At 44.8% G+C, this 23,918-nt stretch overlaps 1 protein-coding gene across 1 annotated transcript in view; it reads right to left on the minus strand.

The window, feature by feature from the left end:
• The window catches only part of LOC138467576 (chitin synthase chs-2-like), a 282,914-nt gene that overhangs the window by 112,900 nt on the left and 146,096 nt on the right, over positions 1-23,918 (minus strand). Inside the window, exon 9 of the mRNA XM_069607709.1 lies at positions 9,984-10,125. Coding sequence (XP_069463810.1) covers positions 9,984-10,125 — 142 coding nt within the window. The remainder of the gene's footprint in view (positions 1-9,983; positions 10,126-23,918) is intronic.

Genomic DNA, 23,918 nt, shown 5'->3' on the forward strand with positions numbered 1-23,918 from the left:
AAAAGCTCAAGTAACATACATCCCAGAGTGTTAGCTAGTCACACACTCACTACTCAGACACATGCACAGGTACACCACGCATGTCCATGATGTTGCCAAAAGCACCCATGTGTCACACCTCTTGCATGCCCCAATCCAGAGAGAGGAATGCAAACATGTGCACGTCGTTACATGCTAGCGCGCATCACACATTGCAACACAGACACCATTGATGTTGCACACGCTTGAATGGACTCACATGCAGCAGTGTTTGGGACATGCATACAGACATCTGTACAGGAGGCATGCCAGACATAAGGCCAAGGTGCACACTCCAACCACACGTCAATATGCACATGCACTATGGTGGACAAGAACACATGGACACTTACCAGTCGACTCCAGATGGAGCATCAACTCCAAGACCTGGGACTGCAGCGCTGGGTAGAAGCGATCCATGTCCCGCATCTCGTCAGTGGTCAACCGGCCACGGAGCCCCCTTCGGTCATCATCAGCCCTGAGGAAGTGCTGGGCCTTGTTGTGTGTCCTAGACTTGAAGTCTTCCCAGTGCTTGTGGAGATGCTGGTAGTCGTGGGGTACAACCCCTCCATGTTGATGGCACCCACAATGTGCACCCAGATCTTCCTCCGTCCTTCATTGCTGACTTGCGATGGTCTGTGGAAGAGGGATTCATAATGCCACAGGACTTACTCAACCAGGATGCCAACTTACCTGGATGAGAAGCTGACAGCCCTCTGTCTCGCTGCCGGGGTTTGCCACTTGCCTCAGATGGTGTTGAGTCAGACATGCCGAGGCAGGTGTGGGTGAGCAAGGTGGTCCTGGGGCTGGGCTGTGGAGCAGTGGTATGGCACATCAGGAGTCTCCTGGAGCAGCAGAGGTGGTCACGACAACAGGATCACTGGCAATAGCTGTAGAGCAGGCACCAAAATGCAGGGCATGTGGGCAGCAGGCACACAGAGGGGGCAGGCAGCAGCAGACGGATCGTAGGAGGCCCCTCGGGGCAGTTTGAGGCAGGTAAATTGTCTGGTAGGCAGGAGCGTGGGTCTTCCGTGTTACTTGCGTGGACAACCGGAAAAGGCGCGTTAGTGTGGAATCAGAGGAAAGGCCCTAACCGCGTAAGTTATGTGACACATGCTGAATGTTGGGCATTGCCATTCAATATTGGGTTAAAGGTGTGCGTAGGACAACATTGCAATGTACGTGCATTTCGTGGCAGAAGGACGTGTGGACTTCTGAGTATTTTGGGGTCCCACGCAAATTGTTCACTACTGTGACAGTGCATACTTCTTGTTTTGGCAAGGAGTTGCCTCCGCACACACGCGCATGTGATTTTTTCATTTTTTTTCTACAAGGCAGTAAGTCGCATAAGCATTTTTCATACTTTGGTTGCCACTGTGTGTCGGTCGCATACCCTTATTTCTGAGGTCATAGTACCCTACATGTTCCTCGCGTATGCATTTTTTGTGTTGCTGGGTGCTACAGCGTACTGTGTAATGTGTTTACTTCACACATGGGCTACCGAGGGGTCGCATACACATTGTTTTTTTGGGGTTCCTGTGCATTATGCGACCCATTATTTTTTCCCAAGGGGTTACATTGAGCCTTGCTGGAGCACAGTGGCACGTTTTACATCATGTACCCTGCCCTGTAACTCAAATTGCCCAGGACAATTGATAGCTGCACCTCCCATTGCACTTATCCATCAGTGTTATGGCTGGGAGGGCAACAAGTGGGAAGGGAGGCAAAGCTGGGCGACCTGGCAGAGGTGGCTGATGTGGTGGAGGTGTCCGAAGTGGCCAAGGGGGGGAGGTTGGCAAGGTGTCCGAGGTGTACAGGCCCGTGCAGGGAGAGCTATGCCCCCCACCCAACAGGGTCAGGGAGATGCAGCTGATGCTGACATCCCCAGCACCCGGGGTGCCGGACCAGCAGTGTCATCTGCTGTCCGGAGCAGCCGGGGTGTGGAAGATGTAGGGGCAGCTGTGGCTACCAACACCCAGGTTCAGGGTCACACAGCCAGGACTATAGTCGTTCCAGTCCAGGCCCAGAGTGACTCAGAGGCGGATTTCCATCTCCCTAAGGGCAAGGGACTTGCGGTGCAGGCTACTGGCACCAGCACCCAGGGTCACAGACCACCGGTGTCATCTGCTGTCCGGAGCACCCAGAGTGTGGAAGCTGCAGGGGCAGCTGCGGCTACCAACACCCAGGCTCACGGTCACCCAGCCAGGACTGTAGTGGTCCCAGCCTAGACCCAGAGTGACTCAGGGTTGGATTTCCATCTCCCTAAGGCCAAGGGACATGCAGTGCAGGCTACTGGCACCAGCTCCCAGGGTCACAGACCAGCGGTGTCATCTGCTGTCCAGAGCAGCCACGGTTTTGAAGCTGTAGGTACAGCTGTGGCTACCAACATCCAGGCTCAGGGTCACCCATCCAGGACTGTAGGGGTCCTGGCCCAGGCCCAGAGTGACTCAGGGGTGGATGTCCATCTCCCTAAGGGCAAGGGACATGCGGTGCAGGCCTCTGGCACCAGCACCCATGTACGGATACTTGCAAGGCAGCCTACTATAACACCATCATTGCCTGATGCCATGGCCCAGTCCACCATTACTCCAGCCCGTACTGACCCAAGTGGTCCTAGCCACTCCGGGTCTGCACAACCTTGCAAGAAGCCAAAGCGTGCAGTAGCGGGACAGGCTCAGACCCAAGACACGGTTCAGAAGCCTCACACATCGAGGAAGAAGAGCTTCTGTAATGAGAAACTCCACATCCTCGTGGACTACATGTTGGAGCACGAACATGACATGCTTGTGCGGGCAGGGAGCACACATATTCCTGCTCAGCATATGGCCCACTGGCAGCACGTCACGGTACGAATAAATGCCATGGGCCATGAGAGGCGCACTCCTCAGGAGGTAGTCAAGCGTTCGAATGACATCCGACGCTGAGCCAAGGATAAGTTGGGCGCCGGCCTACACCGCTACTCTGTTGACTGGAGGTGAGACACAGCCAGAGGATGACAAACTCACTCCACATATAGCGATTGTCAGTGATCTCATTGATGTGGAGCAGATCCAAGGCATGGGAGACCTGCCTATGTATTATGAAATGTCCGGTGAGTGGTGATGCGTGTGTGTTCGGGACATGTGTATTATGATGCTTGAATGAAGTGTCATGATTGTTTTGCAGTTATGCCTACATTTACATGACTGCCATGGGTTGACCATGTCATGGTGGTCTGGTATGTGCTTGTTGTCATGCAGACTGCATACGGACGATGTGATGCACACCGAGCCAATCCTCATCACCACTCCTGCTCACTCATCCCATGTCACTCTCTGTCCAGCCTCTCTTGGCCCTCTTCCAGCTACAACCTGTTATGGCGTATTGCCTGTGATGATCTTCCTATGCACATTTGCATTCTCTCGTCACATCTCTTGACGTCTGTGAGAGGTCACCCTGCCAGCTGTACCTCCTCAGAGGTAATCTTCCATTCAGCTCCTTCCCCCAGCAAGTCACTGTCTCCAGGGGACTGGTCATTCCTATGCTGGCCTACTGCGACATACTATACAAACATTTCTGTGCTTCTACTCTCTTCCCTCTGCAACTCACCCAGGATTGGACTGTGTGAATGGTCTTTTTGTTTGGGGCCAGGTATCTACCTAGGACTGTGATGATGGCACTGGCTCCCAGGCAGAACCCGCACTTAGGGGGTATTTACTATATCCCTCCAACCCACGGACAACACTTGACACCTGATTCATGCACTTGCTCTTACACTGCCGTCAGCACGCAACGTTGCATTTCCGGGTTATGTAGTTCTATTCTACATTGAGCATGTTCCCATGTACTGCAATGTCCCCTCACACTTCCAAATCCAGGACTCCCCTTCTACATGCCTATTCACTTGCGTTATGTCAATGTGACCTGGACTCATGGAATCAGTGTGCCTGCCTTCACTGTGTTCCCCCACCCTAGCATTGTAGCACCGTGTGACACTTGTGTTTTTGGTAATTGTTAGTTCCATATCATGTCATGTCACAAGCTTTATAGATGGATCAGGGACAGTAGGTATCAACTTACATCTTATGCTGTTTGACAGTTCAGGCATGGCCATGCTCCTGGCATCTGTGTATTTGCATCAGTGATGCTTGTGACTCAACTATGCCAGGCTGGTGCCTGTATGTGAAGCAGGTGCTAAGCACCATGCACTTCATGTGGTGTCATGCCCTTTGACACAAATCCATGTCTGCTTTCATGATATCCTTGCCTTCCATTCACACTGCGTACGTGCCAGACTTTGTGACCTCACTGACATAGCAGGTTGATGTGTTGCATGACTACATTATGATACCTATGTGTGTGGGCTATGCTACTTACAAGTGTCTATGTATTTTTCTGTCCATGTGCAGGTGATGAGGCACTGGATGCAGAGGAGTAGGTGGAGGAGGTGCAGGAGAGTGGGTCGCAACCAGGCACCAGTGGAGGACCTGGTGTGGTAGCCCATGAAGATCCACTGGTGCTACAGTCCATCCTGGCCATGACTCACTCTGACTCCGCCTCTGAGGAAGCCTATGGCTCTGGTGGTGAATCGGACTTGGAGTACTTGGTACTGTCGCAGGTAAGTGAATCAACTGTGGGTGATGGCCTACCCCAAACATCTGTACGAGGTGTTAGGGAGAATTAACAAGAATGTGCTAATTTCCCTTACCTTTTGAGAACCCCAGAAACTTTGCTGGATTTCTAGGATTTGAATTTTTACCTGGAAAGAGTGTGAGCCTTTTTTCCCACTCTTTCATGTGTCTTGATGTGTGTTTTACTTTTGTGTTCTTTGGATATGGGGTTTTAAACAACTCCATAAGCTTCATCTTTTTCTTGTGTGTCAAACAGCACCTTCAGTGCAGTGGCACAGGGACGTCTTTCAGACTTCCCAAGGTTTAAATACCTTCTCTGGGACTGACTACTGTCTCCCAGAGCATGTAAAGTTATGTTGACTTTGCTAGTCTTTTTAAATTCATAAACCCAGCACACACTATCTTCCTATAGAGTGCTAGCGGGGTTGTCTAGCATCCCCTATGTCTAAACACTCACGTAACAGTCAAATGTTACCCTTTCCTGTTGAAATGGCTGGTGGCAGTGGTTTTAGAACAAACTACCATGATTTTTCCCGACCCCGAACACCGGTAGCTAAAAATCAGGTCAGCCATGTTTTTCAATATGGTGCCCAAGACGCCTCTGTAAAAACAGACTCGGGTCATCTTATTTCGCTGTTTCTTTTAGGAAAGGTCCTTCTAGTGTTTGTCTCTGCGCGTCAAACCAGGTTTGGTCCCTTTGTTCATTGGGCTTTGGCGGGCTTGAGTGCTGAAGCCTTCCTCTGGCGCCTGAGTGTCTGGGGTGGACAGGATGTGAGGGAGATGCCCGAAACTTCCTGTGCTTAGTCTCATAGGAGACCTGAATGCACTCTGGTGTGATTGCTGGCTGACTGTCTGGCAAGGACAGCCACCCTGCTGGGTGAGTGACAGCTAAGCTGGAATGAATGGAATCCCCTCCAACTACGACTTCATCACTTGAGCTGGTGGTAACAACCAACTTGTAAGCCACCTGGACACCATCTCCATACTGGTTGAATTTTCATCAGGGTGCTGTTGAAAACCGGATAGCCAGTGAGAAGGATACCAGTTTGTGGACTTTAAGGCACTCACACCTTAAAACCGATGTTTTCCAAGCTTGTGGCTGCTTCTCTGGGCAGTGCAGGAACCTCCCGACGTCCTCCTTCTTGTCCCCATGACTGAAGCTCAGGAACAGCAAGATCTACAGGAACTGCCAGGAACAACTGCCTCAGCTACAGCTTTTTTTCATACATAAGGTACTGTGCACATGCGGTCAGGAAATCCTTTCTGCCGCGGTGAAAGTTTGTGAAACATTCCCAACTTTGTAGTCTTGTTTGCTCCTAATCTGACATATAACTCTTTTTCTTGCAAACTACTTCTAAGAACATTGGCAAAGACTTAACCATTTTCTACCAGAACTGTGCTATCCTATCCAAGACACTGAACCATTGACTCTGGCCCAGGCCTATTGAATTGAACTGCCTCTTGTAGTGAACTGAAACTATTTGCACTGCCTATGAAAGTAACTGTGTGTCTTTCTATCCCTTTTGAAAGTTACTGAAGTGCAATTTTTCTCCCACTTCAGGGGAGCCTAACTTGTTCAGAAACTTATTGGTTGTGTACTGTAGTGTGTTATAGTGTGATATTGAGCTGCTTATTACTAGTGGAATGTTTTCTAACTAAATGTGTAAATAAATGTATATCCTTTTTTACCAAGAAACCTTGAGTGTTTGTTTGAACTACTGTAATTGCATGTCCTTTGTGTAACCTCTTGTACTGCTCAAATCCCTCTTGAGATAAGTCTGGCTGCTCAGCCACTGCTACCACATAACTGTGTAGTACAGACTTGTACCAAAGGTGACATTGTGCTTACACATGTAGTCTTAATTGTGTGTAGTCTTCAAAGGGTACCGTATGTAATTCTGCCTAACAGGGGGGAAAACCCCTCACAAGGCCATTCAGTGTTGGAACATCAGTCTGTGTTGGTTACAGGTGCATGGCCACGCTCCACAGTATTGGCTCTGGTTCCTGGGACAGATCTTCAAGGGAGGTATGCAGTCCTGCAGCCACAGACAGCGCCAGCACATCAAGGGCCAGGTTTCCTTGGGCCCAGCAGACGTGGGGCCCGCTAACGCGAGGGCCCTGTGCCACAGGTAATAATGTGTGGGAGCGGTCCATGTATTCTGTTGCACAACAACAAGGGGCTCCATATGAGAGGTTGGCTCATGTCATACCATGAGGTGTTGCATGCAGACATCCGTGCCATCATGTTGCATATGTGAACATCTCAATCCCGCATGGCCACTGCCATGGAGGACCAAGCCAGGGCTATACGTGGTGAGCCTCCCTTACCACTGACAGCTTCTATGGCTACACCAGAGGGTGGCGACAGCAGCGACAGCTCTCCCAATGCATGATAGCTGTGTGGACCACGAACCCATGGAGGGGGTTTTTATTTTTTTTTCTCAACATCAACACGTGTGTTTGAGGAGCACCCTGGCCCTCCACCCTCCTGGGTGGCCCCCCCAAACCCCCAGTCTACCATGGAGGTGCGCCACGCCATGTTGCAACGTTGTGCAGGAAACATGCTGCCACAATGATCCTGCACACTACTGGTGGTGCATATAGGAGCACTCCACCAGAGTGGTTAAGGGAGCAAAAGCGTGACTTTAGCACTCCGAATGTACGCTCCACTATTCCCCTAGTTGTAATATGTGCTGCCTTGTATCTTACCTGTGGTTGTGTGGTGGGGTTCCGTACTGGTGTCATAATGTAGGTGCTCAGTGGGTAGGCACTGTCCCCTTTGGAGGTTAGATGGTTTGTCAGGGATGTGGTTTAGTCTGTGTGAGGCATTCATGCATTTGCAGGGCCATTTGTACTCACCAATGAGCCATGTGTTGCCATGCATCCCAGCTTCCAGGGCCCAGTGTAGGGGTGACATTCTATATATGAAACTATTATGGGTGGACCCTTGATAGTTAGCATATAAATAGGTAATGTTTCCCTTGGCATCACATATAGCTTGCACATTGATGCGGACTGAAGGGCATGCAGTCATGATTGTCAACACCTGGTGTAGGCATTGTGACTGCGTGGCCTGTGAAATGCCCCTGACAATGACAGTTGTCCACTGAAATGACCCAGTGGGCAAAAAATGCAGTACATTGATCACCTTTTCCAAGGGGCTCAGTGCTTGGGAGGACAGGGTGGGTGATGTGTGTTCATCTTCCCACTCCCTGACCAGGTCTATGATGATATCAGGTGGGAATCTACAGCTGCCATAGACGTGGTCATCAGGCATCGCAAAAAGGCTGGTCCTGGGTAAAAAAATACATGCCCTGACTATCCTCCTCCTCCTGCGGTGTCCCACGATCACTGCTGAAATAAATTGCACATTCATCATAGTTGTATACGTGTGTTTGTGTTTTGCGTGTCTATTTATGCATTGTACTTGTGCACAGTGATGCTTATGCCAGCTTTCGCTTGGCGGACGTGTTTCCAGATTAGCGGGTCTTTTCCCGTGCGCCGGTGAGCCCTGTTTGATTCCATGAATACGTGTTGTTAGAGCACGAATGGGAGTTGCAAGTATTTTACTGTGGTACATCCCACGTAACACCCACATTTACACTTGTTGTTCCCCATTCCATGTGTTGCGCCCCCTTTTTAGGTGACTGCGTAAGACGGTATGCCCCTTCGCTGGGAGTCTCGCGCAAATCCCTGGTAAGTCACGCGCATTGTGTTCCAGGAATCGGCAAGCGGGCGCACGCAAGTCCCCCTTTTTACATGCAATTAATTACATGAATCAGGCAGCTAATGCTTTGGCACATTTCTGCTTCCATCTCCCATCTTATTACTATCCAAGCACCTTATGGGTGGATGTCCCCTAACACCATGACTCAATAAAATGTTATTCTCATTGGACTTTTTAGGGGGTTTTATATAGGTGACAGTCTCATTCTAGATTCTGTCTTAAATCCAGTGGGTTACACATATTGATTACAGTTAATCCCCATCAATCCACATGCCCTGCCCTGCACGTACTGTCAAATACAAAATGTAATGTGAACCCATACTAAGCTGCCATTCCCAGATCTACAGTTTGCTAGAATCCCACACCTGTAGCGGCCCTCGCGGACGCCCATGGGGAGTGCAGCTCGCAGGGACAAAGCATGTGGCATATCCCCCCACCCCCAAGATTGAATTGCCAATGTCACTGATAGAGCTATGATATTAATTTGTCCAATAAAGGAGTGCCAGTCCACACCACCCAGTTTTAACTTCTCTTCTGCAATATTCCAACTGGTGTAAGAAGACAGATGATGCTGAAAACAATTGGAAACAAATCCCTCTTTCACATGTTATTTTTGTAAAGGAAATCATTGTCCACTGAAGCCAATCCTGTTGACAGTCAATCTCATCCAAATTGGTTGTCAATGGTGGGGAGGAACTTGAACCTTGGTTCAAGTTGTCCCCTAACCATTCAGGAGAAGGCCCAGGGAGGTACTAGTGTCTATTGTGTGTGTATACAGGCTCCTTGTTCTTGGCATAACCTGCTTGACATAGGAAGTTGATAATAGAATACCTGCACCACATTGTTCTGGACCCCCCCCTTACTCAATCAACTCCTGTGACACGCCAGACGCACTTCATTCACAATTGAAGGAATTCAGAGAAAAGGTTTCTTCAAAAACTATTTGAAAGTATAAAACGTAATTGCAAAATTGCAAAATGTACGCAGACATAGACTAATTGCAACACTGGTCTACCAAATTGTAACTAAGAAGATTGCAATAAGGCATTATATCTTTTTTACTTTTTAATGTATTTTCAAAAGTAGATCGCAGTCAGAGGTAGCATATGAGGCAGTTAATGTGTGTTGCTGTTGCAGTCAGTAATCAGAGGTCTGGCTATTGATGCTCATAGGGGTGTGTTCTGGGCTCTCTAGAGTAAAAGTATGTCAAAATTACGTCAAAAGAAAGCCAAATTAACAAAGCCCTTATTTAAGTGAAAATTATTTAGTAGTGTTGTCTTTTTTGAATATTTTAACAGATTAAGTAGCATGATCCGAAACCCTTAAGACGTCTAGATTTACAATAGCACCAAGTATTAACTATATAACGGACATGAAAACATTGCAATACATATTATTTATCACCCAAAATACGTTCAGAAGTGTAAAAACCTTTGGGAACCTTTACAGCTATGTAAATGACACACTTCCATGGTATTTTTAATATTTAATAATATAAACCTAGTATTACAAGTATCCATATTGCTCATGGATTTTGGCTCTTATCAATCAAAACCTTTGAAATGACAGGTTCTTCATATTAGAACAGAGCCCACAATCACCCATTGATATTACAGATATATACATACCAACTCCAGTGGGATGTATTCTCCCGCAAGCAGCACCAACGTGAGGGTACATCCTGAGCCGATCCACAAGCAGCAAAAGAGACGAAGGTTGAAAGTCGGTGTCACCATCCAGGGCCAAAATGTATGTGTTTTTTGTTTCCATCTGAAAAGAAGAATTTATTTCCATTAAGACGCCCTTGTATGAGTTATTCCCTCACCAACTTCACATTAATGACCCTTAGCTCCTTCTTTTAAAACGGCCGCAATTACTCAAAAATGCATTCAAAGAGTGAAATCTCACAAATGTCAAAAACTGGTTTAATGGGTAAATCTTGACCTATATTTAGAATTCCATTTAACACCAAATAATATGAATAGAACGCCAGGGCGGATCCTTGTGTGTCTACAATAAACAACCATTGTTTTGAATGAAAGGTTGAAGTGTAATATTATAGATTGTTTGAGTTACTCCAAGACCACTCTGTGACAAAATTTCATCTCTGGGGGTGGACTAGTGTGAGGTTTGTTGATCTAAGTAGGCAAAATGATGCTGATAATGTTGCCTGTTTAAGTGAACTCTGCCTGTCAGACTCACTTTCCTAAATAATCCATGCTCAAAATCATGGTGTAGCTTGACAACATACCAGTTACAGAGAGACGTACATTCCTACAAACAGCCTGATGGAACCCAAAGTTCTAAAAGCCAGGAACTGACTTTTAGCATGGGCAGCCCTGTCCCAAATTATGCAGGTCTGTACTTGGAGGCTCTGGTGGACGACAAATATCTAAATATAAGCCATCTCTAATGTTGACACTGTGGCCTCTCGGAATCTACAATTATACTTGCAGAGACCATTTGGTGTCATTTTGTTGTCAGCTTTGTTTCTAGTGACCCCTCCTACCAGGGAATTCTGTGTATTCACTCTATGGGACTAAGTTTCACCCAAAACAGAACAATTTGGCTCAGGCCCAGAAAAGAAATTGGGGGTCATTCCGAGTTGGGCGGTAATGGTTTACCGGCACCGGTAAGGATGCCGGTGCCGGTATACCCTTACCGCCCTATTCGGAGGTCCCTTAGTGGGTCCCAGCAGGAATGGTTGGTCTGACCAGCCGTTCTTAGCGGGACCCGTTAAGGGACCTTGGAGCTAATTGCGGGCCCGTTATTAGCGCCTTCCCCATTCCCATTGAGCTCTATGGGGGCTAGAATGGGAATGGGGACTGGTATTTGGCATGGGGATTTACCGGGTCCGCATAGGTCGGAATGTCCCGGTAAGTCCCCATTCCGCCTACCTGGACCCCTAATAGCGCCATGGCTGCCTCCAAACTCGTAATGACCCCCTTTGTTCTATCTGGAATAGACGTGCCACCTTCCAGAAAGACTGAATCTGCCCCCATAGGGCACAGAGAGGCTGTGTGCCAGAAACGGGTCACCCATGAATGCCCATTTGCAGGAAGCCATCATAAAATGCCCCTGACATGAAAAGCAGTTTATAGACCCACCACTCCCACTTCAGGACGAAGCAGGGTTGATAATTTAATTAAAATATCGACACGCCCCTGCTTTGCAGGAGCGTTTCTATCAGAATCTACAAAATGCAAGCAGCATTCTGTAAAGTAACTTATCTGCGTTGCACTTTAACCTGCTCGTAGCCAGTGGCAGGGTAGACCATGCACGTGAGAAACAGCCAAATGCGCTGCCACATTCCAAAACAGATCAATGTACGAATCTGAGACATGCTGCCTGGCCCTGCTACTCATGTGGCGTGCCACCATAGCAGCAGGGGAATTATCTATCTGAACAAATGTACCTTTGTTAGTATACCACTCAACTTGAAGTTTCCAAATGATGCCTTCATCTAAATTGCCATAAAACATACGTGCAGGGTGTGTATATGTGAACATTTTGATTGTACTTAAAGCAAATTGGAAAATAATGTATCATAAATCAAAAATGCAATAATAAACTATTTGCTTGTAGTGCCCCCACCCTCCTCTGTCCCCCCAAGATGATGTGTGCCCCGCTCCCCTCTGTCCCCCCGTGATGATTATGTGTTCCCTCCACCCCCTACTGTCCCCCCATGATGTGTGTGTGCCCCCGCCTGCTCGGTCCCGCATGATGATTATGTGTGCCCCAACTCCCCTCTGTACCCCGTGATGATTAATTGTGCCCCTTTCCCTCTGTCCCCCGTGATGATTATGCGTGCTCCCAAACCTCTCTTCCCCCGTGATGCGAGTATGTGCCCCCTTCCCCCTTCTGTACCCCGTGATGCGAGTGTTTGCCCCCCACTACCCTCTGTCCTCCTGTGATGCGAGTGTGTGCCCCCAGCCCCTCTGCCCCCTGTGTTGTGAGCATGTGCCCCACCCCCTTTTTCCTCCGTGATGAATATGTGTTGCCCCCCAACTCCATTATGTCCCCCGTGATGATTATTTGTGCCCCCTCCCCCTCTATCCCCCATGATGATTATGTATGCCCCCACACGCCTTTGTCCCCCTGTGATGATTAGTTGTGCTCCCCACCCCCTCTGTCCCCCACAATGCAATTTTGTGCCCCCCTGCCCCCATCCCTTACATTTCATTTTGCCCCCCACCTCCTTCCTCTATTATCCATCCCTCTCCCCCCCTGCTCTCTAACTCTCTCCTTCCGCTCCACCTTTTCACTGCAGGTGTTTTTGACTCACTGTGGTTTCATAATCTCCAACTTGTTGCCAGTGCTTGGAATTGACTTATGGACACATTCATTACGAGTCCGGCGGTAACCATGCTAGAAATTCCAGCAGGTTACCGTCGGACTCGTATTACCATTCTGTCTCCGTGATTGCCGGAATTACTGGGGCATTACAACCCCAGTGACCCGGTAATTCCGGAGGCGGAATTCTGTTAATCCCCATTCCCATAGGACTCCATGGGAATGGGGAAGTGGAAACACCGGCACCATGCTGTAATGGTGCAGGTGTTTCCATGTCTGCCTGCAGGCGGGTGGTGTTAAACCCGCCAGGTCAGACCTGGCAGGAGTGACACCTCCCGCCTGCAGGACTCTTAATTAGCCGGTCCAGACAGAACGATGGTGGCGGATTTACCACCACCGTTCTTTCCAGACCGACTGACTCGTAATGAGGCCCATTGACTTGTTGCTTCACCTTCCCAACTCTCATGCTGGACCTCCCTGGATCCCGTAATCAGGTTGGCCCTGAATCATGCTGTGACCATTGTCTTCTTGAATCCGTGCCTCCATTTTTTGTTCCCTGCAACATTATGTGTTTCATTGACCTCTGCAACTGTACTGCGCTCTTCCCTCTGCTTCTCGGTGCTTTACAGTGTTTATTCTCTGTTCTCTCCCCCTCACCCTTCTCCCTCTCTCCTCCCTCCCTTACTTTCTTCTTTGCACTTACTCTATCTGATTTGTCCTTGGACCTATTAAGATAGCAACAATTGCTTGTCTCATCCCCCTCCCATTCTTGTTCTCCACCGCCCCCCGACCCTCCCATCCAGCACTATCTGAAATGTCATCTGGCTTAGTAAGATAGTTGCTTGTTTTGTTCATCTCCCTCCTTCTCCTCCCCTCTCCCTCACCTCTTGTAATATTCCGGCTCTACCAGAAATGTCATCAGGCCTACTACGGTAGACGCCTGTCTGTTTCCCATTTCCTTCCTATCTGTGTCTTAGCTCCGAAATGTCGCTAGGCCGAGTACGATCGTTATTTCACAATCGTGTTGTTCATAGCCTGTAAGAATGTCACTGTATTTTCCTTTGTTCCCTCCCTTGCCTTGAAGTGCTTTGAAACACATTGTGCATAGGCGTTATATAAATAAAGCATCATACCATTCATAGTAAATACATACAACTAACAAAAGCATTTGTGACGAAAATAAAATGTGTTATAACATCAAAACTCCTCACCTGCTCCAGCGTTGTCTAGGCCACTTTCCTCCCAGCTGGCTTTCCCTCTACCTTTTGTACTCAGCCCATCTCCTAAAATAATGCATCTTGCATTATCCCATCTACTGGTGCATTGCTGTAATGCATGGCTTGCCGCCTTCTGAAAGGCTGATGCCAAGTGTATTTTTATGAAGACTGCTCTTTTATCTTTGATCATATTCTAGTTTGTTTCAGCTTTAGTGTGTGGCTCACCAATTTATGTAATGGGGAATTTACTTTCTTGAAGATTTAAGTGTTTTCTTTTATGATATTAGTTTCTTGTTATCTGATATCCCTTGATCTACTCATTTTGTTTATTTTATCTTTTGCTTCCTACCCTTTATTAGAAGATTTTATTTTTTATTTTATTTTTACATTTGCTATGGCTTCAAGTTCACTCAGCATTTTCACTTTTTTCATGAATCCTTCTTCAGACCGTTAATTGATTAGGGCAAATTATGGTATTTGTTTCATTGGTTTTATGTACCAGTTAAATCCCCTTCTTTCTTCCTCACAGCTTCTGTCTATAATTGAAACATTATCATTTTTCAAATATTATTATTTTCAGATATGTGATGTTTTGACATATAGTAAGCCGTGGTAGTTAAAAAGGGAAGACAAGAGAGTACAAACAATGAGAAAAATGAAGGAGGATTTGCAGGCAATTGCACTTGCATAAATATAGTTTTCATTCAGAGGGCTTTCTTCAAAACGTTGATACATTTAAACAGAAACACATGGCAGATGGCAGGTCCTCCAGGGGGTCTGCTCAGAATATTTTTGGAATGTGTGATATGATGTACATTGGTGTGTAGGTGAATCCTTGGGCTTCCTTGTTCTAGTATGCTGTCTGCCCAGCACTTCAAAATTCCTGCATGTGTCTCAATGAAATCTGCATTATTTCCAGATTTTTGCTGAATCACATCATAGCTGGATCCTGGTATGTTCACTTAACCTATCAAAGCCGCATTTTCAAATTTTACCTTCTGCTGCTGAAAATAAGGGACGCCAATGTTCCCATGGTGGTCTAGGGGTTAGATGGGCAGGGAATGGCAGGGCAGGGCAACCAGCAATGGACACATATATTAAAACTATATTAAGACAGCACAATTTGGTTCCACACCTGCATTGCTAATTGTTGCCTCAGAACAATGTTCAAATATGGCTGGTGTTATCCTTAAGGCTATTACAACCTTTGCACAAGTTTTAGCATGAGCACAAACACTATCTCAATGTCATCATTGTGGCAGCTATAACATCCATACATAACTTAACATCCATACATATCCCTTTGCTGTGCCACATAAAAGCCAAAATAATACAAGTATGTGGTAACCGTGATCCCATTGCCCAATATATTCCAATAACCACAAATAGGAATGGGTACTAAGAGTAGGTGATTGTCTGAAGATCGCGGATACCATCTCCTTGGGATTGAGGAGCCATGTGAGGAAACAGTCGATTGAAATTAAGTTTGGTGATTTGACACGTAACCGCTTGCTTAAAGCCATGTCGACCATACGTACACTGGGATATCTAGTAGTAACTTGGATACCCCATTGAATATTCATTTTTCTTCTTTTTGTTTGTTTATTTTTTTTAAAAACCTCTTGGAAAGCACGGAGGGAGCAATACAACGGCACAGAACTCCCCCTGTGTCAAACCTCAACGTACAATAGATGTTTTTAAATGTATTTGTTGCAGTCCTTGGTGTTTACGATGTGCTCCCATTATAACAGCCGCTAATCAGGGTGCATGTCATACATATCTGTACCTTAGGATAGATTGAGAATCTAGGACCAGTTTTAATATTAATATAGCCAATAAAAGGCCTTGCAAAAATAATACTTTACTAAGATTTTGCATTGCTGGTCCCACTTCTGTGCTAAAGAGCAGAGGATGCAATCGGATGGCTCGTATTTGACCCCTTTTTGTGCTTGGATACCATTTGCTTAAAGCCATATCATCTGCCCATGGCATGAAGTCAGTAGAGTTGGCGGCATATGGAAATATTCATTGCAGAAAATACCTTTTCAAAGAGACTGAAAATGCCTCCCACTGTCAGCTCATTTGTGTGGCCTGCCCTTCCAGATAGGTGTTCCTTACCTTACAATATTATATAAAACTGAATCCCATGATGTTCTTGTGTTAAATCTGGACTAATCAATAAGGAGGGCTGTCCAATGATCTTTTGAACAGTGATGATGACCACTGCATTACCTGGTTGAAATATTTAAGAAACAAGCTGGGTAAGTTTGGTCGCCGGGTGCTAATATTATATATTTTTATATCAAGCAACAGCTTAACCTTTCGGTACAATTGTGTATCATCAGCACACTGGCGTATCATGATGTTGGGTCTTCTAGGCGCGAACTCAGTGGTTCCGTACAGAGGTTAAATATGATAGTAGATAGAATGGAACCCTGAGGGACTCCACAGGTGACCCAGTGATGTTAACACCTGAGGGAACTCATCTGAAGTCTGATGTCCACAAGATAATTAGAATGGGAACCATTTCGGGTCAGTGCCCGAAAAGACAATATTGTGTGCGAGCAGGGTGAGTACTGTGTGATGGCCGACTATGTCTGCTTCAAGTGTATGTTTTATTGTTCCCTTCTATTTAGATTTCCGTGAAATGTGCTTATGATAATTTCTTTTGAGACATTATGAATCACAATCATATCTATTTATTGTTGGATGTTTTTAAGGAAAACACTTTTATCAGAAATAAAGCTGATTCTGATTGCAATAGAAAATAAAGTTATTTAGTTTAATAAGAAATAAAGTTATTGAATTTGCCATGCACCGATTTGTTCTAAAGAAGGAAGGGCCAGTTATTAGGAACGCAATTCCTCTTCCGAGTACATACCAGATACCTTTAGCCCATGACAGGTAAGTCTTTTGTGATCCGAAGAGATAGTTTGACACTGAACCAGCGACCACAGGAGAGGCCTTCTGATGAATGGCTTGAACAAAAAACATGCCCTTCTAGCCTGTTCAGCTGGGGTACATTTGGGCAATAAAGTTGCATGCAGAGCCCCTTACTCATGTCAAATATTCTGTGGGGGGTGACATGAGCAGTGCTAAGACAGTTTGGCAACTCTGGCACAAAAAATGCTTTCCACCATCTTGAAAACTAAAAGCCTACATAGTGCTTCCCCCAAAGCAATTGGAAGCAATGAGCATTGTGAAATGCTGAAAAAGAGGCAGGCCACTCTGCAAAAGAGATGCCCACTTTCGATGCTAGCAGGAGGTTCGGAAACAACTTATCCCATTCTAGGATTAATCTATAAATGGATTGGAAAATCCCCCTATTAGTTCACTGTTGAAGCTATTGATAGCTCTAAGCATGGGAGCATATCTGCAGTTGAGGACCAGACAATAGGACACCCAGGTACAGGTACCCCGAGGGTATCTATGAAAATTGCCTGGAGGACACTTTGCTGAGATGCAGTTTTTTTGCCTCAGGTTTTGCTATTGAGGGCAATTTTTATTCATCGCCTGCTTCCCCCTGGCCCTCGTCTTGAAAGGGGACACCTGCATAGACCCTGCACATTGATCCCCTCACTCACACCCCTCACTTTTGATATGCCCTATCCCCATAAGAAACCCTAACTCCCCCCACACTTGTCCCGCCGTTTACCAGTCTCTACCCCAAACATGAAATTGAATGGTGAGATTATAAATTAATGGGAATAGATTGCTTCATCGAATCTGGCACATCCAGGAACAACTTATGCACTAATTTCGGTTTTTGTGAAGTGCCAAAAAACTGATAGTGGTGAGAGGGGAAAGGTAACAATAGATTGGGGCTGAGAGGGTGGGGTAGGGGGTGGCACAGGAGAGCTCCCCCATAAAGGAAAGCAGAAGAATCCAAAGAGAGGTACATTGTATGTTCATATGTGACATCAAATTCAGGGTCATATGCTGTTTCAAATACTTCAGAAAAAGAGAGACAAACAGGGAATTATCACATTTAGAATTGGAATTACCCAACAGTACCTATCACAAACTTCTCCACTTTTTTTTCCTGCAAAACATTATCATTGACAAAATACACCAATCAGATATATATGTTTGGTGCAGGTAGAAGGTAAACTGCAAATCAAAAGACTGCATCTACCTCCTGTTCCCGTTCCATTTTACATTTGGGGAGCCATGATATCTTGGAGGCCATTTTTGTTAAGGGCAGGATTGCATGCATGATTCTCTTTGTTGTGTTATCCCACTTCTTTGACCTATCCATATTGTGTGTTTTAGCTTCTGCTAAAACATCCCTTGCAACTGTGATCATTCATAGGTTAGGCGGCAAGCCATTTATTAACACCAGGTAATAGACATGCTTTGGAAATTGTTTTATTCAATTTGGCCATTGAATTTAAGGGCAATTTAAGTATAACGGTAACCTGTGTCAAAATGCCTGAAACAGTAATTAAATCAGTGGTGTTTTCACATATCTATTAGTAACTAAATTATAGTCACTTAAATTCATAGGTTTAAATAATGGCAGTATATAATCTCTCAATCTGTAGATGTGTGACAATTCACCATAGGAATTGAAATTCCCATTGTGTTCATGGCAGAGCAGCAGATGTGGGGATGAGAGCCTTAAGGTACTCTATTACTTCTCTTTTCAGAGACCGAATGAGGGTGAGCTAGACAACTAATTTTCCCTCTAAGCCACCACATCTACCAAACAAAGCCCTCTAGTTCTTTCAGGTATTTGCTTAGGAGCAGCAGGTCTATCCCAAGGCCCAAGCTATCAAAGGAAAGGTTTACAGAACAATCAGTTCAACTCTGGTTCAACTTCAAGCCTGCAAGACCAAAGGCAAGCAGATCTTAAGTTGATAACGGGACTTCTTCTCAAAATCAGTTTTAGTTCATTCACAGCTTGTCATTTTAACAGAAACACCCTATTCCTAATTGGCAAATAGCAATCTCCATGAAATTGAGACACAGGCACTCTTGTACCACACTTTAAGTTAAGGGTCATTCTATCACAGCTGCAGAGCTACTGTCTCTCGTATCAGAATATACCCTCCCCCCAAGTGAAAGGGCTACCTGCAATACATTATGGGTAAATGATGCTACAAACATTTCAATTCCTCTCTGTGAATCCAGATGTATAGTCCTACCCATCACGTTTTAGAAGATATTCCAAGTTTAAAGGTTTTCACAATGAAACCACTACACACACTGGAAAAATGTTTCACTTTTTTAGGTCAAATAAATTCAATATTTGTGTTTAATGTTTACTTTATGAAATATTTGTCTAACCTTAAATAGTGAAGTGTTGGTTTTCACTCAATCACAATAATTGACAACTTAATTTAACTTATTTAGGATTGTCTTTAATAAGCAGAGGAAATAAAGCATCCTAAAATTTATTAACATAAGTTATGCAACAATTTTATAGGTCTAAAATAATTCTGGGATTGTTTTTCCCTATCAATAGTAGTAACTATTTCTTATGTGAGTTTTCAACTTACTTGTGTGGCATAGCGCCTGCCCATTCTGCTACTGATGAGCAAGGGATTGAATGCTGCACCGAAAGGAGTTTTGAGATCTATTTACAGTGGAGGGCCAGTTATTGGTGCTGAATTTGCTTGAATTGAGTTTGAATGTGTCACACTATGTTTAGGTATAAATACTGCAAAGGGATGGCTAACACAAGTAGCTTTATACTTGAAAACTACACAGATGACCTTGAGTACTGTTATAGAGTGTATATAACTGCTTGACGTGATGCATATGATGTAGTATAGTTCTGGAATCTCAGGATTCCAGAACCATACAACAGATGAGATGAGAATGAAGGGAGTCGCACCCACCTGGGGACTTTCTCTTACAATTAAATACTTGAGAAAATATAACGCCTTGTGTCAGCGAACACATAATTTGTAACAGATTGGCGATGAGGAGCGTTTGTTGCTGAGAGAAAGACCCCGGCAGTGAAATGATGAATGGAAGACATGCGAAGTAACAGATCACCATTGGTTCACGAACAAAGCAAGTCGGAGAACGAAATCAGTGGCATGGCAAGCATTTACCAGTGAGTGTCACGACAGATTAGCACTGAAAATATATATTCGCGTACGAATCTGTGAAGAGACAGCAGTTGAGGTGCATTATATGAAAGGATACGTGAGCCGTGAATGGAGAGTTAGAGAAAATGACCTCAAGAAACATTGAGTACGTGGGGCCATCTTGCAAGCAGATGAGTGTTGCCATAGCAACCACATAAACTATCATACAGAGCAAACTCGAAACACGCAGCATACAGCGGAAGGGAGATACAATGATAACGCATGCAGAACAAACCCAGTAATTTTGCGATTGCCGACCTGCAGCTGGTAAAACTGATAGTGGATTGCTACAATGAAAGTTGATAAACGAGTGTACTTAATCAATCACTCACAAGTACTTAATAGAGAGTGATGAGGGTGAAGAATTAAACAAGGCAATATAGTGAAACAAAACGGAAAGGAATGCAATAAAAGTGACACAAAGTATACAGAAACGAAACGGATAGGGAAACAATGAAATTAAAACAAAATAGACACACTGAAGTTGGAGGGACAATTTAATGGTAAATGTTATTAAAGAAGCATTTGGAATATGCACACAAGCAAACATCAAGAGGGATGTTACAAGAATTACTTTAGTAAATGAAATAAAACAAAGACTACTCCACAACAGCGTATGTTATTATCAAAACAGAACTCATTCAGTACAACAACCAAGATGCAGAATATTGCTGCCCCAATTCAATTTCTGGCACATCCAGGAAATCCAGTATGCACCTGGGAGCAATGGTTAGATAGTTTCCAGGTATATTTGAGGGCGATAGGAGGGACCAAATTCAATGACGATCTGAAGGAAGCCACATTATTGAACTGTGTACATGCGGAAGCCCTAAGAATATTCAGAACACTACCAGATCAGGCTGACATTGATGTTGGTTCAGGAGATTCAGCCACTGTTTCTGGTAACAATAGGATATATGAGAGTGCCGTAGTGAAGGCGACAAAACAAAGGAGAATGTGTTGACACGTAAATAGCTGCACTAAGAGGTCTTATATCAACATGCAGGTTTACAGGAGTTGCTGATGAATATTTGAGGAGTCAATTAGTTTTGCCAGTTGCAGAACCCTGCATCCAACAACGACTGAGGCAAGCGAAGGACCCGACCTTGGAACAGGCAACTGAGAAAGCTAGATGAATGGATTTAGGGGAGAAATGCATGAGGGAGATGCATTATAAAATGGGGAGCAATGAAGTGAGGTACATCCAAGATGTCCAAGATGAAAAGTATGAAAAGGATGAGGAGACGTTAACTGAATTGGTAAAAAGAATGACAAAAAAACAACCCCAGTAATAATATAAGGAAAGAGAAAGATCTGTTTAATAGAATGCAAGGCAGATGTTACAAATGTGGCAAGTACAGACACACCAATATAGAGAAGGAATGCCCAGCGTATTCTGCAGAGTGTTACAGATGCGGTTATGTAGGTCATTTTGGCAATGTATGCCAGAATACCAGGGGGAGAGGTAGAGCTGGATCCACCCCATGGGTGGAATACAAAGGGACGGGAGTCATTTTGCAAGGAACAACATGACAAGCATGAAAGTGTTGGAGGATATTGGTGGCCCGAACAGTCTGCTGTCTGTTACTGATGGGATGGGGGAAGAAGTACAGATTCTGATGCTCACACCAGTTGAAGGGGGTGTGGGCCCTTGGGTTTCTATGCTAGTAAATAATGGTTGATACCGGTTCACCTTATACCATGGTGGATGTAGAGACATATTTGAAAGAACTTTCAATTGTTTTGTTTCAATAGATTTTTTTTTTCCATTGTAGGATGGTGGGAACAGGCATCATTGCAAATTAGAATACACCCAGGAGAAAATATCCCCATCTTGAGCATCACTGAAGACAGTTGTGAAACCAGTGAAAATCTAGCAAAGAGTTTTCCGAGAGTATTCAATGAGAGCATTGGAACATTAAAAGGTTTTAAGCACCCGATTGTGTTGGAAAGGGCTGCCAAGCCAATGGTGCATAAAGTAGGAAATATTCCCATTGGCACGAGGGTAGCCCTACAGAAAGAGCTTGCAAGATTGTGCGGACAAGACATTATCAAACCAATAGAGCTCGGAATGGTTTTCCCCAATTGTCATTGTGCACAAACCGTATGGGGCAATCAGGGTGTGTGTAGATTTGAGAGATCTGAATGCAAACATTTGGGTAGATAGACATCATTTGCCGAATATAGGAGAGATGCTAACTACAGTGAAGCCGGCAAAGTTCTTTACAATCCTAGACTTGTCTTCAGCCTATCACCAAGTGGTACTTGATGAGGAATCGAGACACCTCACATCATTCATCAGTCCATTAGGGGCTTTCAGATACAAGAGGATACCTTTTGGGTTAGCCTCGACAGCAGCCGTTTTCAGAGGCTGATGCATCAGCTGTTTGATGGTCTCCAAGGCGTTCATTATTTTCAAGACAATATACTTATTTCAGCAATGAGGGAAGAGGAACACAATGAAAAACTGTTGGGGGTTTTGCAAGTAATATAAGAGAGAGGTCTCACGCTGAGGATAGACAAGTGCAAACTTAAAAAGAGTGAAGTAACGTACTTGGGTCATTGCATAAATGCTGAAGGAATAAAACCAAAAACAAAGCCCTAGTAGATACAATTTTGGATATTCCTGAACCCATGAATAAAGATCAGCTCAAGAGTTTTTTGGGATTGACTGAATACCATTCAAAATTCATACATCATTATTCAGACAAGACAAGAAATATGAGAGATCTAATGAGTAAATGTGTAAGATTCATGTGGCATGATGATGCAGAGAAGAATTTGAACAATTAGAGAGATTCATAAACAAAGCTGCAATACTCAAAATGTTTGATTGCAGTGCTTAGAATATAATTTCAGTGGATGCCAGTAATATTGGGTTGGGAGGCGTCCTCGAACACGTGCAAGGGGGCACCATAGTGCCAATTGCTTTTGCATCCAGAATTCTGAAAGGGGCAGAAAAGAATCATTCCACCATTGAGAGAGAAGCGTTGGGAGTGAGGTGGATATTAGAACACTTTAGAAGTCTCGTTTGGGTGTGCTAATTGAACAGAGAACTGACCATAAACCATTAATTCATGTACTCAATCCAAAAGTCCACATTTAACATCACCACGGATTAGGAGGTGGATCTTGGACATCATGCAATATAATGTTAAAGTGAAATACACTCCAGGCAAGTCTAATATTGTGGCAGACTGTTTTTCAAGGTTACCTTGGGACTGTGATGGTAACAATGAGAGAGATGATGAATCCATGGAGGAACAGAGCACAGAGTGTATAGGAGCCCATATACATCCAAGTATTTCCAAGGAGGAATGGGCCAGAGCAGTCAATGAAGACGTTGAACAGGAATATTTGATAAGAGCTATTAGAAGTGACTGGAGGGATGTTGATCAAAGCATCACGATGTTAAATAAGAAAAAAGATGAAATTCTGAGTGATGATACATGTGTATACAGAGGAGACTGAATCATTCCACCAGTGTCATTGAAGGAGAGCATAATGGAGATTACTCATGAAGGCCACGTGGGGAGAAGCCTTACCAAAAGGAGGGTGAGAGAGGTATATTGGCGGCCGAGTATGTAGAATCAGATGGAACTGTTAGTCAAGGAGTGCACAACATGTGCTGTTAGCGATAAGGGGAAGAGAGTACAACCAACTCCTTTACAACTGGTGGAAGTTTTGAAGTCTGTATGGACCAAATTAGCTATTGATGTAACAGGACCATATGAAACACTGGGACCCTAAAAGGTTCATATCATTGTATTAGTAGACTATACATCCAAATGGGTGAAGTAGGGTATTGCGGAAGGGACTGTTACCACCATGAAAAGTTTCTGGAAGAGATTATTAACTGATAAGGAGACCCCCAAGAAATAATATCAGATAATGGGGTTCAGTTCATGTGGACAGTGGTGCAAAATGTCATGAGAGAGAGAGCCTTTGAGCACAG

This window comes from Ambystoma mexicanum, chromosome 4q (genome assembly GCF_040938575.1).
Source record: "Ambystoma mexicanum isolate Mex_15411 chromosome 4q, UKY_AmexF1_1, whole genome shotgun sequence".
NCBI lineage: Eukaryota > Metazoa > Chordata > Amphibia > Caudata > Ambystomatidae > Ambystoma > Ambystoma mexicanum.